General features: G+C 40.7%; 1 protein-coding gene across 4 annotated transcripts in view; it reads right to left on the bottom strand.

Moving 5' to 3' along the window:
- lmo3 (LIM domain only 3) overlaps positions 1–17,413 on the bottom strand; it is a 116,505-nt gene extending 99,092 nt beyond the window's left edge. The window contains exons 1-3 of one of the 4 annotated variants that reach the window (XM_061960687.1): positions 17,297–17,413; positions 17,049–17,231; positions 4,389–4,602 (exon numbers count right to left, since the gene is read on the bottom strand). In XM_061960687.1, coding sequence (XP_061816671.1) covers positions 4,389–4,594 — 206 coding nt within the window. In that variant the 5' untranslated portion in view covers positions 4,595–4,602; positions 17,049–17,231; positions 17,297–17,413. Of the gene's footprint in view, positions 1–4,388; positions 4,603–10,561; positions 10,677–12,737; positions 13,004–17,048; positions 17,232–17,296 lie in introns of those variants that run through there. The other 3 variants (XM_061960688.1, XM_061960686.1, XM_061960689.1) reach the window with 3 other exon arrangements.
- Positions 17,414–18,271: the final 858 nt, after the last annotated feature.

The raw sequence follows: 18,271 nt of genomic DNA, 5'->3' as shown, positions 1-18,271 counted from the left end.
CGCCTTGCATGGCAGCTCCCTCCATCAGTGTGTGAATGTGTGTGTGAATGGGTAAATGTGGAAGTAGTGTCAAAGCGCTTTGAGTACCTTGAAGGTAGAAAAGCGCTATACAAGTACAACCCATTTATCATTTATTTATAGCTGTTGACGCAGTAGCTAGCTTACGGCTAATACCTAGAGGTGATGTGTTACGACGCTAGCAAAACAATTCCCCAGTGTTCGCTCTTCTCAGGCCTTCTCAGTGGCCTAGTGGTTAGAGTGTCCGCCCTGAGATCGGTAGGTTGTGAGTACAAACCCCGGCCGAGTCATACAAAAGACTATAAAAATGGAACCCATTACCTCCCTGATTGGGATTCAGCATCAAGGGTTGGAATTGGGGGTTAAATCACCAAAAATGATTCCCGGGCACGGCACCGCTGCTGCCCACTGATCCCCTCACCTCCCAGGGGGTGAACAAGGGGTCAAATGCAGAAGACAAATTTCACCACACCTAGTGTGTGTGTGACAATCATTGATACTTTAACTTTGGAAAGATTAGTTATAAAGTTAAATTAACTTTATAAATGATAAATGATAAATGGGTTGTACTTGTATAGCGCTTTTCTACCTTCAAGGTGCTCAAAGCGCTTTGACACTACTTCCACATTTACCCATTCACACACACATTCACACACTGATGGAGGGAGCTGCCATGCAAGGCGCTAACCAGTACCCATCAGGAGCAAGGGTGAAGTGTCTTGCTCAGGACACAACGGACATGACGAGGTTGGTACTAGGTGGGGATTGAACCAGGGACCCTCGGGTCGCGCACGGCCATTCTTCCACTGTGCCACGCAGTCCCTAACTTTAGTTTTGTTTTGTTTCAATCAATCAATCAATCAATCTTTATTTATATAGCCCTAAATCACAAGTGTCTCAAAGGGCTGCACAAGCCACAACGACATCCTCGGTACAAAGCCCACATACGGGCAAGGAAAAACTCACCCCAGTGGGACGTTTAATGAACCCTAAGATTTAAGTTAACTTAACTTTAACTAATCTTTCAATGACAATTTCGCTACAGTTTGTACAGGTTACGGAACGCAAATTAAGTTGTGTTCGCAGTTTTTGGATGCATTTTTAAAGTGATTTAGAGGTAGAATGTATTGCTCCCATCAACTGCATTACTAGCCACCTAGACCAGGGGTCGGCAACCCGCGGCTCCGGAGCCGCATGCGGCTCTTTGGTCACTCTGATGCGGCTCAGCTGCATACTTGCCGACCCCCCGATTTTCTCGGGAGACTGCCGGATTTCAGTGCCTCTCGCTGAAAACTCCCGGTAGTAATCTTCTCCGATTTTCACCTTTACAATAATAATAAGGGCTTGCCATGATGGTACAGCAATTAGCGCCCTCTACAAACTGTTTAATTTACGTGCAAGCCTGGCCTCTTATTGTATGCATACTAATAATGCGCCACACTTTGAACCAAAACCAAACAAGAATGACAAACACATTTCGGGAGAACATCCGCACCGTAACACAACATAAACACAACAGAACAAATACCCAGAATCCCATGCAGCCCTGACTCTTCCGGGCTACATTATACACCCCTGCTACCACCAAACCCCGCCCCCACCCCAACCCCCCCCCCCCTGTATCGGTTGAGGTGGGTGGGGTTTGGTAGCGGGGGTGTATAATGTAGCCCGGAAGAGTCAGGGCTGCATGGGATTCTGGGTATTTGTTCTGTTGTGTTTATGTTGTGTTACGGTGCGGTTGTTCTCCCGAAATGTGTTTGTCATTCTTGTTTGGTGTGGGTTCACAGTGTGGCGCATTATTAGTAAGCGTGTTAAAGTTTTTTATACCGCCACCGTCAGTGTAACCTGTGTGGTTGTTGAACAAGTATGCCTTGCTGTCACTTACGTGAGCAAACAGAAGCTCCATACAACGTGTGACCAGGCCGGCACGCTGGTTGTAGTGGGCGCTAAATGCTGTACCATCACGGCACGTTTGAGAGAATACTTGTCCTGAAATTCGTAGCATGCCGGAAAAATCTTGAGGGTTGTCATCTTGAGGATTGACAAGTATGACGCTGTCAAGCGCCATTCATTATGAACTCGCGGGCCGCACTAACATTCAATTTTCATTTTAAGGTGTGGGCTGCGTGTCTGAGACCCTTGGTTTATACATAGCACAAAGCAAAAAAAAAACTTTTTATGCAGTGTTATTTCATTTTAAATTTCAAAAGATTTTTGTGGCTCCCATTGTTATCTTTAATTTGTGAAACTGGTAAAGGTTGCCGACCCCTGACCTAGACCGAGTAGATTATTACGAATTAGAATGCAAAGAAACCCACCTTTTGTTTTCTTGTCTGTCGTAAGGATTGTGAACGATAGGCACAAATCCAAAACGTGCAGTTTCCCTTTAAAGTTGAGGTATGAATGAAGTAATAAAATACTTTGATCTTCAGAGTAAACACATAACAAAGCCTTAAAGTTTCCCCTGATTATGTTAACCATTTATTCTAAATAATAACCTTGTCCCACAACCATCAATATTCGCCATATTGGCAAAGTAGCAAAAGGGACTAACTTGAAATAATGCTGACTTGGAAGCAGTCCATAGTGGTGAAAAGAAATAAACAGAAGAAGTGGAAAAAATATTGCAATCAACCTAAGTGCCAAACAGCCATATATTTTATCGCGCCATCTAAACGTTGTCATTAATGTTCCGTCGATTGGTTGTCATTCTCCAATAAAAAGGAGAGAAGCTGTGAAGGAGAGAGGTTAATATTGCAATTATCATTTTCTAGTAAGTGCGCATGGACATTAATTGATTTGGACAGCACTTCACTTTCAAATATCACACTCAGGAACTCTAACTCCCTTAAGTACATAGTGTACGCAGTATACTTACTGAAGTGTACTGACGTAAATTGAGACACGGCAGACATTAAAGGCATAGGGCTTGATTCACTGAAGGTGTGAGTGTACTAAAACACGTGGAAACTTGATGGCAGATGCGAAGCTAATTTATTAAGCTTGTGCGCAAAGGATCACATCTTTCAAGTCAGCAAAATGAGTCTGTCTTCATGAGTATGCAGACTATATACTGATCATCTGAACACCCACAATACTAGGAGAACGTGCAAGTACATATATTTAGCACACGCAGTGTGATTTATCAAGACTGAAACTGTACTGAGGGAGCGGTTTTGCGTCTTATGTCTCGAAAGGACTTGCAAACTGGCAGTTGTGCATATGTAGCTGTGACAAAAGAGGTGAACAGGCTGTGACTCTGTCGTGCGTATGCTTTTCAACATAAATGGATTGTCGAAATACAATTATTAGATGTATATTTTCAGCAATACCATTTTATAATTAGAAAGCGGCTGGTTGACTTAAGGGGTTTCTTAAAACTAATTTAATTGATGTGTTTCAGTTGTTTTGGTTTCTGCTGACGATTTTTAATGTTCGTTTTTTCATATATTAGAAAATAACTTCTTGCATCTGGAACATTCCAGTGCACACCCGCGGTTAGTGCCAGCATTTTCCATGAGCTCAATTTTAGCGTGCGAATGAAGTGGGTTCCATGGTAGAGCACCCTGCAAGGCTGCTTTTAACATGCCCATTAAAAGTGGCACATGTCTGCTGTATGTTTTCAAAACATACAGCATGTAGGAGCATGACAACATGAATGTGCATTAAATGAGTGTATCCATGGTGAAAACTGTGTTATATATGCTAAAGCCATATTTAAATAGGGCGCTCTGGACACAGTTTTAGTAGATCACACACAACACGGCCACTAATTGTACACACAATTTTCTAGTAATAATAACAATAATAATAATAATAATGTTGACAAAATAATAGAATGATAAATGACACAATATGTGACTGCATATGTCAGCAGACTAATTAGGAGCCTTTGTTTGTTTACTTACTACTAAAAGACAAGTTGTTTTGTATGTTCACTATTTTATTTAAGAACTTAACTGCAATAAGAAACATATGTTTAATGTACCCTAAGATTTTTTGTTAAAATAAAGCCAATATTGCATTTTTTTTGTGGTCCTCTTTATTTAGAAAAGTACTTAAAAGTATCGAAATAATTTTAGTACCGGTACTAAAATATTGGTATTGTTACAACACTACTCTAAGCTGCTTTCTCTGTTAACCCTTTTTTTTAATTTTATTTTACTGTAATTTTTGTTTGTCAGAAACATACATGAGTATATGGCCATTCCTGCAAAATGACTTCTATTGAAGGAAAGGCGCAACTGCTCAAAAATATTGTTCCAACAAGACTAAGTACTTAAGCCTCTTGAACTTGCGAACATCATCAGCGTATCGGCCGTGACGCCGAATGTTCACCGGTGGCTTAAAATGTCGGCGGGGTCCCTTACCGTAGGTAGTCTCTCCGGCAGAGGATGAGGTTGGCTTTGGTGTAGAGCGTGGAGCCCACCTCGCCCAGCCTGCAGTCGCAGCAGGCACATTTCAGGCAGTCTTCGTGCCAGTACTTGTCGAGGGCCTTCAGCAGGTAGCGGTCCTTTATCTTCCGGTTGCAGCCGGCACAGCCTTTTGGCTTCGTGTCCGGCTGGACGGAAAGCATTTGTATACCTGCGACAAGTTCAGACAGAGGGATTAAGAGGACGATCGCACACACACCACAGTATTTAGAGTACGCCATCAAGCTGTTACGAGAAAGGTCATGATTTTACGATTTTACAAACATAACGTCTGGGTTGGATTTTGATGTTCACCAATTAAGATTATGCAAATTTTTTTCTCAAACAATTGAGACATTTTTTCTCGTGTTTTTCCGGACGGAAACAAAAATACTCGACCGATTACTGACAGGCAACAGAAAGGGAAAAATCCTGCGACCATTCCATTGAAAATATTGTGAGTACGGGAATATTTCACCCTAAACATGTTAAAGTCACAAATAACTTGAAATAACAAATTAATCAACTTTAACATATTTGATAAATAACTTGATTTGCAAAGCCAAACGTGCTTTTCATGACATCTGAAGGATGCGATCTCCAGCTCTTCTCAGTCAGCCAGTTAGCTTGCTAACAATGGGGGACAGAGTTGTGTGCAAAAAAAAGCTTTTAAAGTTAAAGTACGACTAGGTGTGGTGAAATTATCCTCTGCATTTGAAACATTCCCTCATTCCACCCCCTGGGAGGTGAGGGGAGCAGTGAGCAGCAGCGGTGGCCGCACTCGGGAATCATTTTTGGTGAATTAATCCCCAATTCCAACCCTTGATGCTGAGTGCCCATATGGGTCCCATTTTTATAGTCGTTGGTATGACTCACGACCTACCGATTTCAGGGCGGACACTCCAACCCCAAGGCCACTGAGCAGGTTGTACCCATTATTTTAGCTCACCAGCTTTGGTTTTAGACCCGTGTGTTACTTTCCAAACACATCATAATCATCACAACACACTTTTCTTTTTTGCGGAAGCTCAATAGCTTTGCTGTTGTTTAATTGTTTGGTTTTATTGCTGATACACATACAAAGTGATTATTTGATCTTATCAGCACATTGACTGCCATTGCTAATAAATTGGCAAACATTTAGTGGAGTACTTATTTTGTTGCAGCCTAATGATCTGCATAGTTTATAAATACATATTTCAAATGTACTAATCCTGTTTATTGTTAGCTAGCAAAAGCTAGAAAGCTGAAATAAAAAATAAGCGCCACTGAATATGTATACGCTTCATAAACTGGTTAGTCAAATCATCGTTGAGTCGACTTTGAAAATAGTCGTTTATGGAGGGAGATGTAGCCAGCGTTGCCTGCAGGAGCAAAAGTCACCGCCTCTGTCCATAGTGCTGAGGACAGAGCACCATCAGACAAGGGCGTGGCAGTGCTGACGGCGAGACACAGCTGGCAGGTGATTTGATTTCAAAGGTGGTACGTGTTAATCTAATCATCTGTTGTCTTTAACAGTAAGCGGCCGGGAGCAGGAGGGGAGAGAGGATACGGACGTGACTGAAAACTTTTGTGAAAACATTATCATTAAAACCTTTTTAAAACCTGCACGCTTGGCTCCTGTGCCGTGTCTGACAGTGGGACCGCTAGGAAGCGACTTCCACATCGTTACTTACTTACTTACTAATACTATTACCGATAGTGTTAGGAGAAGCCATATCCTGGGATTGTCACATGACACCCACAGTGGGTAGGGGATTTATATGGCCCTGTTCGTCACAGTTTGCCTGACACATGAAACGTGACAAATTGGTGGGTGCACTATCCACTTTGGTCGCCAGATAGCAGTAGAGTGTTACATCCATCCATTTTTCTACCGCTTGTCCCATTCGGGGTTGTGGGGGGTGCTGGAGCCTATCTCAGTTGCATTAGGGTGGAAGGCGGGGTACACCCTGGACAAGTCGCCACCTCATCGCAGGGTCAACACAGATAGACAGACAACATTCACACTTACATTCACACACTAGGGCCAATTTTTGTGTTGCCAATCAACCTATCCCCAGGTGCATGTCTTTGGAGGTCGGAGGAAGCCGGAGAACTCGGAGGGAACCCACACAGTCACGGGGAGAACGTGCAAACTCCACCGTGCTGCCCCAGTAGAGTATTGAATATTTTCAAAAGTGTTTTTTGGCAATTTGAACTTTGACCACAGCATCAGTTGCTATGTAGAGTGGCATTTTCCATCATTTTCAGCAGACTGCATTACAAAATGTTCAACACCCCCTCTCACGCCATTCCTACTGTAGTCAAGCATCACTTTGGGACAGCACAAAGTTGTTTAGGGCGTTTAACCCTTTGGCATCTTATGGGTCAAGAGGATTTTCCCAACTTCTAAGTAGTAATAATGCTACAAAATGTGTGAAATAAAACAGTTTCCCCTTTCTAAGACTTGCAAATTAAGGTTGGGTCTCGGTAAATGTCAACAAACAGCACCAACACGGACACAAAAGAAAAGTTTCACACTGCAGATCTCCACCGTGTTTTTTTTTTGGTTTTTTAGATACGTCCTCTGTGTTTAAAGAGGGCGTGGCTACAGACGAGAAGCTTTGTAGACCTTCTGTATTGTTTGGGCTGAGCTCTCTGTGGAGCGCCTTTGTTGGTCCACTGGGGGACCAACTAAAAAAAAAAAAGGGTGGGGAGAATTAGTATTCTTCCACTATTCTCGGAGGAGTGGCATACTCCCTTTCCTCTTTTGTCCCCCGCACACACACACACACACACACACACACACACACACACACACACACACACACACACACACACACACACACACACACACACACTGTTCCTTGGGAGTTGGAAATCATGAGGATGATCCTCCTCAGGTTCCACTAACAAAGGCAGGAAGTTGTTTCTCGTAAAATGTTTCTGTTTTATGTCGGAGCCAATTTGACGGAATGTGGCCTTTACTAAAAGTACATTAGTCTTTCATTTAGTTTATAAAGTTTGTAAATGTAGTTTAATAAAGCATCCATTTTTTTTTCACTAAAATTAGTTTTTTTATTTATGTATTTACTTCAATAAATATAAATAATAACAAATAAATTGATACAATTATAAAATAGACAAAAATAATACATTAATTTAAAAATTTTTTTTTTGTGTTTTAGGTTTTGAATAGATTTTGTACATTATGATGCTAAAACCAAGCCAATTCATGTAAGTATAGTTTACAACATACAGAGGGGCCAATTAAAAAAAAAAATGCGAATGGCTCCTGGGTTGGACAGACCAGACCAATTTAGATCTAATGTGTTTTGCACCTAATATATCTTTCCATTTAGAAAATGTCAGTTCTATTAGTATTGAACATTTTGTATATGTTAATTACACCTCCAATATCTCCCCCTTTAGATAATGCATCTATATCTGTCCAAATGTTAGTCTTTTTGTCCTCGGTGACATGTAACTAATATCCCTGCACTAAGAATTGGTCATCAATTTCTAGATTCATTTATATATATTTTTTAAAAGTGCACTGACTGATTTACGCAAGTTTTGTTTGTTCCTGACACAGCACCCAGTAATATCCACCTGCAGTACACTTAAATCAAGAATAAGTACTGTAAGTTTCCATCTGGCTATAGTCATATGTAAAGTTTGTTTTTGTTTTGTTTTGGGTGGGGGCGACATAAAAAGCATTTAGATTTAGTCTTCAGTTTTTGAGCCCTGTGTCATCCTCAACTTAGTTAAAGGTATATCTATTCAAGTCTAAGTGTGTTTTTAGCCCTACGTACAGTATATCCTCACTTGTAAGTCAATTGGACTTCTGGTGCTAAAAAGCATGCAAAAACTGTAGGCTATTGTTTCATCAATTCTTATTCAAACTCCTGATTTTGCGTTTGAACAAAGTGAATCTACTTTATACCTATTTCAAACGTTTGTACTTTGGAGTCTGAATGAAGTGCATTTGCAGTTTTCTTATGGATGATGCCAAATTTGTCAGGATACAAAGAATACACCCGGAATTATTTCAATGATGCAATATACAGTACAGTTCTTAAGATGGATGTACAGTAATTGGGTGGTAACATGTAGATCCACATATACTGTAGATGTGCTATAACAAAACACACTTGATTGCATTTTCAATAGGAGCAATCTATTTCTACTGCATTTGTGTCAGCGCATATAAGTGTTGTTTGAAAGTATACCAATAACATGCAACTACAGTGAATACTGTACCTCCATTACAAAACTCTGTGTTTTAGTCCCTGAATGCCTGAGCATATTTGCATGTTTTTTTAAAAGAACTACATGGGGATAGGCTGATTGGCAACGCTAAATAGGCCCTAGAGTGTGAATGCTGTCTATCTGTGTTGGCCCTGCGATGAGGTGGCGACTTGTCCAGGGTGTACCCCGCCTCCCGCCCGAATGCAGCTGGGATAGGGTCCAGTTCCCCCTGGGACCCCGAGAGGGACAAGCGGTAAAAATAGATGGATGGATGATTTGACTCTACAATTGTCAGCTTTTTGGGATACTGAGCGCCAACAGGTGTTTTTGAAACCCCACTAACATGCAACTATGTGCCAAAACCAAAATTCTCTGTTTTTAGTCCCTGCACAGCATACACAGTAAATGTATATTTTAAATGGGACGGCGTGGCGAAGTTGGTAGAGTGGCCGTGCCAGCAATCGGAGGGCTGCTGGTTACTGGGGTTCAATCCCCACCTTCTACCATCTTAGTCACATCCGTTGTGTCCTTGGGCAAGACACTTCACCCCTTGCTCCTGATGGCTGCTGGTTAGCGTCTTGCATGGCAGCTCCCGCCATCAGTGTGTGAATGGGTGAATGTGGGAATAGTGTCAAAGCGCTTTGAGTACCTTGAAGGTAGAAAAGCGCTATAAAAGTATAACCCATTTATCATTTATTATTTATTTAAATAAGAGCCATGCACGTGATAGTGATCAGCTTTTTGCACTAAAGCGCACCCACGTGTTTACTGAAGACGAGCAACTACAGCATCAGTACATTGACATACTTTTTACAAAATGCTCTTTTTAATAACTTGTATCTTACAGTATACTTACATTTTGAATCAGAAAAATTATCTATTTCGACGATATCCGCTTCATGTGCATGAAATGCAACCTTTTTAGGCCGCCATGACATAACATGCACTATCAGTCCATAATGAATGCAGTCATTGAATCAATCAAGTTTATTTATATAGCCCTAAATCACGAGTGTCTCAAAGGGCTGCACAAGCCACAAGGACATCCTCGGCACAGATCACACATCAGGGCAAGGAAAAACTCAACCCAATGGGCTACAATGAGAAACCTTGGAAAATGAGTACAGTACATGTGTTTTTAGTCCCTACATGACGTGCACATGCAGTAAAAATCCATCCGCGGTGCGCCGGAGAGCTTCTATAATTTGTTCCACTGAGTTGCGGCTGTTGATTTGTTAATTGGCTGGATTTAGAGAGCGGGGCGCCCAGGTTCCTCTCCCCTCCAGCCGCGCCTGTTCAGCTTGCACTGAGCCGTCCTGCAGCCTCGTTAACACTACAAAGTCGCTGCTCATTACCAAACCAAAAGACTCCCCTCCCTCCCCTCTTTTTTTTTTTCTTCTCACTGTGCAATCAACTCGAAAAAGAAGGAGCGGAGAAGCATGGCAGGAATTCGGCCACCACACTCTTCCGATTGCCGGTGCAAGAGGGGGTGGGAGTGCTCGAACAAAAGCCTCCATAAAGGGAAAGGGGGAATCACAGCTGCTCACAGCCTTAATGATATCAGTTTAGTAGGGGTGGGAGGGCCGATACAAATGTCGATTCTACTGATACCAACGTTGTGCCGGTGTCGGATCGATAATAGTTTAATGATCACGATATTTTTCAGTTATCTCTTCTCTGTAATGAATATCTCTTTCCCATATCGTCATAAACAGCCAAATGATTTCAAAGCAAGCCGTCTCTCTCTGTCCGTTCCGAAAGGTTTGAATACTCAAGCAATTTTTCGCAAGAAGAAATCCTGTAAATCCAATGAAGCCGTTCCAGATACCTTACAATAGAAAATAGTTTGACATGCAGAAAACAATGCAACATACATATAAATAACGGATGACGTTTACCTTGATCGAAAACTCTTACTGGTGAAGACGGCGAGGTTCGGACGCCACCTTCGTGATTCTCTAAGGTTCTTTCTTACATTCAATCGCGTTCCTCACCTTCTTTACCAAAGTGCTGGCACTCGTGTTATAGCCAAGGAGTGCTCACAGGGTTGTATTTACAGCAACTAAAGCAATGACACGCATGCGCCATAGGCAGCACTTTATGGCACAACACGTCACACTGTCGTGACTCTTCTACACAGTGTGCTACAACACACAATTTTATTTGGCCCTTTTGGGAGCTATTTTGCAGTATCTACCACGTCTTTGTTTTGGCACTTTGTCCTGTGGAAATATGCAAACTTACGCGCAATGTTTGCCCGTATGAAACTGACAGTTTCAAACTGTCAGTTTCATACGGGCAAACATTGCGCGTAAGTTTGCATATTTCCACAGGACAAAGTGCCAAAACAAAGACGTGGTAGATACTGCAAAATAGCTCCCAAAAGGGCCAAATAAAATTGTGTGTTGTAGCACACTGTGTAGAAGAGTCACGACAGTGTATTTTGCTGTGCGTTCACAAATAAGGACGTTGATAAAACAAATGTTAATCCCCAATTTTAGTCCTGTGTTTTATTCTGATATTAATCAATTGAAGGCAAAATCATGTAATGATCTTTAACCCTTTCAACTGTTGTTCTCTGCATTTTGGTATGATATCAATATCCACATTTTCAGTGTGGGTCGTTCCAAATGTTGACAATTAGCTAATGGAAGATCGGATTGAAACTATCCATCCATCCATTTTCTACCGCTTGTCCCTTTTGGGGTCGCGGGGGTGCTGGAGCTTATCTCAGCTGCATTTGGGCGGAAGGCAGGGTACACACTGGACAAGTCGCACCGTAATTGAAGGATTGAAACTATGTAGTTATGAAATACACATTACAGATTTTTTACAGTTTTCTGCTGCTTTTACCATACTTTTTCCTTTTCTTTTTTTATAACTATTTATGTTTTTATTCTGTGCTTCTGTTGTATTGTGTGTCAATATTGGCACATTGTTATTGATTTCAAAAATGTATCTGGTGTTTTTGTTCTGATTATAATCAATTGAAGGCAAACTCATTCAATGACGCTTAGCTATTTGAAGTACTGGTATCGCCAATATTGGTATCATTCAACACCGGTCGATCCAAATGTTGACATTATAATTAATGAAAGACCTGATTGAAACTAGTGATGAAATCGGCGTGTTTACTGACTATAAGCAGCTGCAGCATCAGTACATTGAAGTACTGTATACAAAAAGCTCTTTTTATTTACTTGTATCTACAGTATATTTACATTTTGACTCAGAAAACATGATGCATTTCTACGATATCAGCTTCATGTCCTGAGGTGCAACATTTCTAGGCCGAAATCGACACTTTTGACAGTTTTTTGTTTTTTTTACAGTTCACTTTAGCTTTTTATCATTTTTTTTATTACACATTTTTTTAGTCTGTTTTTATTGTAGTATTTGTGTTAATATTGTCACATTGTTATTGATTTTGAAATCTAAAATAGTTTTTCCTGATTATAAACAAATGTTCGAGTAAAAAAAAAAAAAAAATGTACGAGTAAAAAAAAAAAAAAAAAAATGTTCGAGTTAAAAAAAAAAAAAAAAAGAAATGATCAAGTAAAAAAAAATAAAAAAAATGTTCGAGTAAAAAAAATAATATAAAAAAAATAATAATAAAAAAGTATCAGTATTGACAAGACTGGTCATAGCTTTACTTGGTATTGGATCGACACTAAAATGTTCAGTATCGCCCACCTCTCCTGTTTAGCGACCTATCCTCCCTTGGCTTACAGCCGCTTTTCTCCGCTCTCATTGCGGACTGAAGCCGCTGCGCTTCCCCGGCCACATATGCACCATCACCGGAGGAAGGACCGCGGACAGGCGCACCCCCAACACCATTATCACTGCTATCGGTTTTAATTACTGTTGCCATGGCAGCGCGGTGCTGCTAAAAGCCAATAACGTGCACTGACTCTAAGCGCTCATTTCGACGCCTTTTTGGTGGTGGGTAAAAAAAAAAGAAAAAAAAAAGGATTGTTTCTTGCAGCAGCAGGTCGGATCAACTGTGCGGGGTTGCAGCAAACACATTCAACGCAAGCACACGAGCACAAAAAGCCACAAGAAAAGACGCCTTACCGAAACTTTTGTCCCTTTTCTGCATTTGTTGAGCCGCTTCAGCAGCATGCACCATGCACCAGCAGGTCCAGGAGAGCAGCTTGCTTATTTATGTATATATATATATATATATACACACACACATATGTACTGTATGTATGTATGTATGTATATATCAGGCTGGAGGGAGGGAGTGCAGTCCAGCCGACGAGAAAATAAAAATACAAAAAAAAAAAGTGCAGGTTCCGATCTAAAGCTGCGAGTGTGGCGTTTTGCGCTCAGTGGATCTGTGTGTGTGTGTGTGTGTGTGTGTGTGTGTGTGTGTGTGTGTGTGTGTGTGTGTGTGTAAGAGAGAGAGAGAGAGAGAGGCGAATGATAGCCCGACAAAGAGATGCTTCTCCTCTGCCTTGCATACACCTTCTAATCCCAGCAGTTTCGCCCGATCGCCGTTTTTTGCAACAGTGCGGACGGGGGAAAAAAAAAAAAAAAAAAAATGTTTTCAATAAAGCGGGGTTTGTAAAAGTGTAATTGTTGAGGAAAGAGTACACCGAATCGCAATGTTCCTGGTGTTCAAACTACTCAGAGAAACTGTCCCCAAGTACCTGTCCAACTATTTCACCAGAGTAAGTGATGCTCACAGGTACCACACGAGAGGGAGTTCCTCAGACCCCCCCCCCCCCCCCCCCCCGTCCCCCCTCCAAATTCTAGACTCTCATGGGAAAAAAAATGAATTCTACTATTTTGCCACCACACAGTGGAATGCACTACTAACAGACCTTAAAAGTCGAAGTTCCCAACTAAATTTTAAAACTGCCATTAAAATCCTGGCTCAGCTCAACCTCTACCTGATCTGAACCAAAATTGATCCCCAGCAACTTTCCGAAGCATCAAGCAGGTTTATATGTGGTTATAGTGTATACATATTTTCTCATTCTGTTTTGCACAGTCAACATGTGCATAGTCATGTACATAGTGTATACCCCCAACCCCCCATTTTTTTAATATATTGTATTTCAAATCACCTGACATGTATACTGTGTTTATGTACATCATTTATCCATTTTTTTCCCACGTAATTTTTTATATACATGGTACAGATTATTTATCTTTTATTATTGAATGTATCAAACGTGATGAATATTTAATGGACCCCAATGGAAACAAGCCTTTTGGCTTTTTGTGCCATCCATTTGCCTATTTAAAGCATTATATGGATTCAATTCTTTAAGATGTCAAACCTCTCAATCATTCAATCAATCAAAATGTCAGCAAGCAATTCACGTTTCTACGACAAGCGAACCAAAAAGAAGTGTGTCAAAAGGTGAGCTCAATTCTGCAGACCTCCTAAAGTTCCTCCTCCTCATCATGTACTTCCCCACAGCAGCACAAAGACCATTTACAAACATTACACTTTTCAACATGAAAAAAGTGATTAAGAATGCTCTCAAAGTTTGAAAAAGAGCTAAAAAAAATATATCAAACCAATGCTTAGTTTGAGAACCGAAACATCACTTATCAGAAACCATCAGACACATGAACAACAACTAGATCTGAAAGCTCAGTTACAGCTCATTTTTAATACCTATTCTGTGTTGTTTTATGTTGCACGATTGTACCAAGAAAAATCCTAGTTTGTGAACCCGTTCTCAAACAATGGCAATAAAACTATTCTGATTCTGATTCTGAAAAAAACGCCCTCACTTGCACCAAAACATTATTTTCGTCAATCGATTGAGCATCCTGTGGACTCCTTGACACTCCAAATTGAATAGATTGCATAAAATGTATCAACTTTTGCATAAATAATAAATAAAATAAAAAGTATCAACTTTTGTACATGTTTATACTTGTGCTACATTGATACGCATGTTGTTTTGTCTTTTGATGAAGTATTATGCCGAAAAAAGTCCCTTCAAATCCGTCTTTTTGACAATCCTGGCAACTTATTTGGGCCTCCGAATTGAATAGATCTGTGGTTGTCAGTTTTTTCAACAAATACGCCTTCAGAAAAAGTACCACCATATTGATCATGATCAAAATACAGTAGCGTAGTAGGCCCAAGTATTCATTAAAAGCAAAGGTTTTATTTACCAAGATAAATTTTTGGCCACTGTAACATTACACACATGCAGTTTGAACAATAACACTATTTGAATATAGGAAAATAAAACACTGTACTATAATAAAGGGATTTTGTTGTCGCACCACTAGATGGAGCCCACGTACCACTAGTGGTACACATACCACAGTTTGAGAATCGCTGGAATAGATATACGACAAAATAGTAAACAATGTCACTCGACTTTCAAATATTGAATATTTGTGCTTTATTATCATAATATCAATACTATAGCAGTATTGGACATCAGAGGAGACCAAACCAATCAGAGCGCACTGTTCAGTAGCGTGGCACTGATTGGCTCAGCCTCAGGCAGCATTATTATAAGGGATGAAAAGAGTGTAAAGGTGACTAAATTGTGTTATTTAATATCTAAAGGGCTCTCATAATATTACAGTCTTTGTTTAGAAGGTAGTAAAAATGTTATGAAAATATTTGATTCCTATTTGGTCATGTTTGGAACCAATTAACCGCGATAAACGAGGGAGGGCTGTAATAAGGCGTGTCTTATCGACATTCAATTGTTCGTCTGCAGACTTAATTGAGCTACAAATTAGAACGGCGTGGCAAAGTTGGTAGAGTGGCCGTGCCAGCAATCGGAGGGTTGCTGGTTACTGTGGTTCAATCCCCACCTTCTACCATCCTAGTCACGTCCGTTGTGTCCTTGGGCAAGACACTTCACCCCTTGCTCCTGATGGCTGCTGGTTAGCGCCTTGCATGGCAGCTCCCGCCGTGAATGTGTGTGTGAATGGGTGAATGTGGAAATACTGTCAAAGCGCTTTGAGTACCTTGAAGGTAGAAAAGCGCTATACAAGTATAACCCATTTATTATTTATCATTTAACATGAATATAGTAAAATGTCACATTTTTAGAAAGCAGCATATAGGCTATTTGCACTATATTGAAATACTGTAAACTATTTTCCTCCCACAAAAGTCACTTAACTACTGCACTGGTTCTATACAGTTGTTATAGTATTTGTCTATTTGAAGGGCAAAGGGCAGTTACATTAAAAAAGACGGCTGCACCAGATTTAGCACCATGCTAATTTCCATCTGTCGTCCCTTTATGGCACATTTAGCATCCCCAATTAAACTTACACAATATTAAAAATACACAACAACATTGAAATGGCATAATGAAAAGCAATTTAAAATGCAATACATAGAGAAGAAGGGAGAGTTGCACATCAGTGTGCGGTCAAGTAACAGTGTTTTAGCAGCATCATTTAAAGTGCAGAGGTATATAAAGTGCAACAGTTTTTAATCCAAATCCACATAACACAGTATAGTAGCCATCAGATGGTACCCACAAGGGTATCATATGTACCCCTTTGTTACTGCATAAACCTAAACAAGATGGCAATATTACACTATTAGACTGGTACTCTCTACTAGTGCTATATATTTAAATATGCATATTTTTGGCAAAAAATCTCACTCAAGATTTATAATATTTGCCTGTATGTCTTTTTGACATTCGATTAAGCGCCCTGCAAGTTATCGGCTCCACATTAAATACAAAGAGCAACTTTTAGAATACTTTCTCTACACACGTTTTCCACATTCCAAATAGAATGTTGTAGTGATTGCAGTATATGTATATAACTCAGCTACAAAGACAACAAATAGATACAATGATGTTGTGTATTTTATTCAAATGACCACTTATCTGATTGGACACAAGTAAAGTAAATAATGCCTCCAGAAGCCAGACAAGTCACCCCATGAAAACATTGTGATGCTGAGGAGACATGCAGGGTTTGAGGCCCCCCCTCGCCCCAAAAAAAGAAGAAAAAAAAAAGCCGGGATAATGAGATGGGTCATAAAATGCTCTTGGCGCGCCATTATGAGTGATGAGATGCATTAAAGCTGACAGGGGTATTACCTGGCCGTAATTAGGTTTTGTCATGGATTGAATTATTCCAAGTCGGCCTATCACGGGTAATCACGCAATTTGCTGCAGAGTGTGCGAGGCTGCCGCCACCTTCCACCCGCCTTTCACTCACACGCGTTCCGCCAATTACTCATCCTCCGCGCGGACGGAGGACGGACGCGCGGCGACGTAAACACACAACGCACAGCGCCAATTTATTTGCGTGACTAATTCCATTCTACTCCGAATATTTAGCCTCGTCGCGCCGTTCCATCCGACTTTTACGCACGTTTTACGCACAGCCAAAAAAAGGGGGATTTCAAGTGTGAACACATACCTTGAGGTGCAGATAGGGGGTGTTGAAGACGAGTCTAACTTCCTCGCGTCCTTTAACTCCAGCTTCCAGTCCCGGACTCCTCGCCACTGCCGTCTGACTGGTTGAGAAGTGGAGCCCGGCTCTGCTATTTAAGCCCCTCCAGCAGGTCCCCAGTCAGCAGCACACTCCAGCTCATCCTAGAAGCTGACAAGCACCGTTAGGGAAGGCAGCGCATGTTGCTCTAATGGACCTCATTAAGCTCTACTTACAGATGTTCTCTTAACATAATTGATCTGCAGCGAGTTGAGAGGACGGCAACCCTATTCCCCAGCCCCCAATTATGGCCCGGTAATTAGATCCCCAACCTCCAGTTCTCCACATTCACCCTCCTTACATTCCGAAATATCAAAGTATCTCTTTCTCTCAAAGCGCCTCCTCCCAATCACTACCCACCTCACCTCCATGTCTCCTCCCACTCACCAGACCCTATTGACAGTCAGATCTGCTAACCTTTTGTAGTCAAGCCAGACTTGTCACTGGGAGTCTGTCAAAAAAAAAAAAAGGGAGTGACACAGGAAGTTTAAATATATTGTGTTGTGATAATATTTGTCAAGGGAGAGCTTTTTTTCCCCTTCTACTGTACTTCCATCTTCTAAGATCATTCATCTGATAACTGCAAAAAATCAGTGCAGTACATACGGGTGTCCCTACATACTAGGGGTGTGGGAAAAAATCGATTCGAATTCGAATCGCGATTCTCACGTTGTGCGATTCAGAACCGATTCTCATTTTTTTAAAATCAAATTTTATTTTTTTTATTTTTATTTTTATTATTATTTTTTTTTAAATTAATCAATCCAACAAAACAATACACAGCAATACCATAACAATGCAATCCAATTCCAAAACCAAACCCGACCCAGCATACTTGCCAACCTTGAGACCTCCGATTTCGGGAGGTGGGGGCTGGGGGCTGGGGGGCGTGGTCGGGGGTGGGGCGGGGGGCGTGGTTGGGGCGTGGTTAAGATATATATATATATAAGAAATACTTGACTTTCAGTGAATTCTAGCTATATATATATATATATATATATATATATATATATATATATATATATATATATATATAAATAAAAGAAATACTTGAATTTCAGTGTTCATTTATTTACACATATACACACACATAACACTCATCTACTCATTGTTGAGTTAAGTGTTGAATTATCCATCCTTGTTCTATTCTC

The sequence above is a fragment of the Nerophis lumbriciformis genome, linkage group LG05 (assembly GCF_033978685.3).
Source record: "Nerophis lumbriciformis linkage group LG05, RoL_Nlum_v2.1, whole genome shotgun sequence".
NCBI lineage: Eukaryota > Metazoa > Chordata > Actinopteri > Syngnathiformes > Syngnathidae > Nerophis > Nerophis lumbriciformis.
Note: the sequence above shows the minus strand (reverse complement) of the source record. Positions and strands in the feature narration are given on the sequence as shown.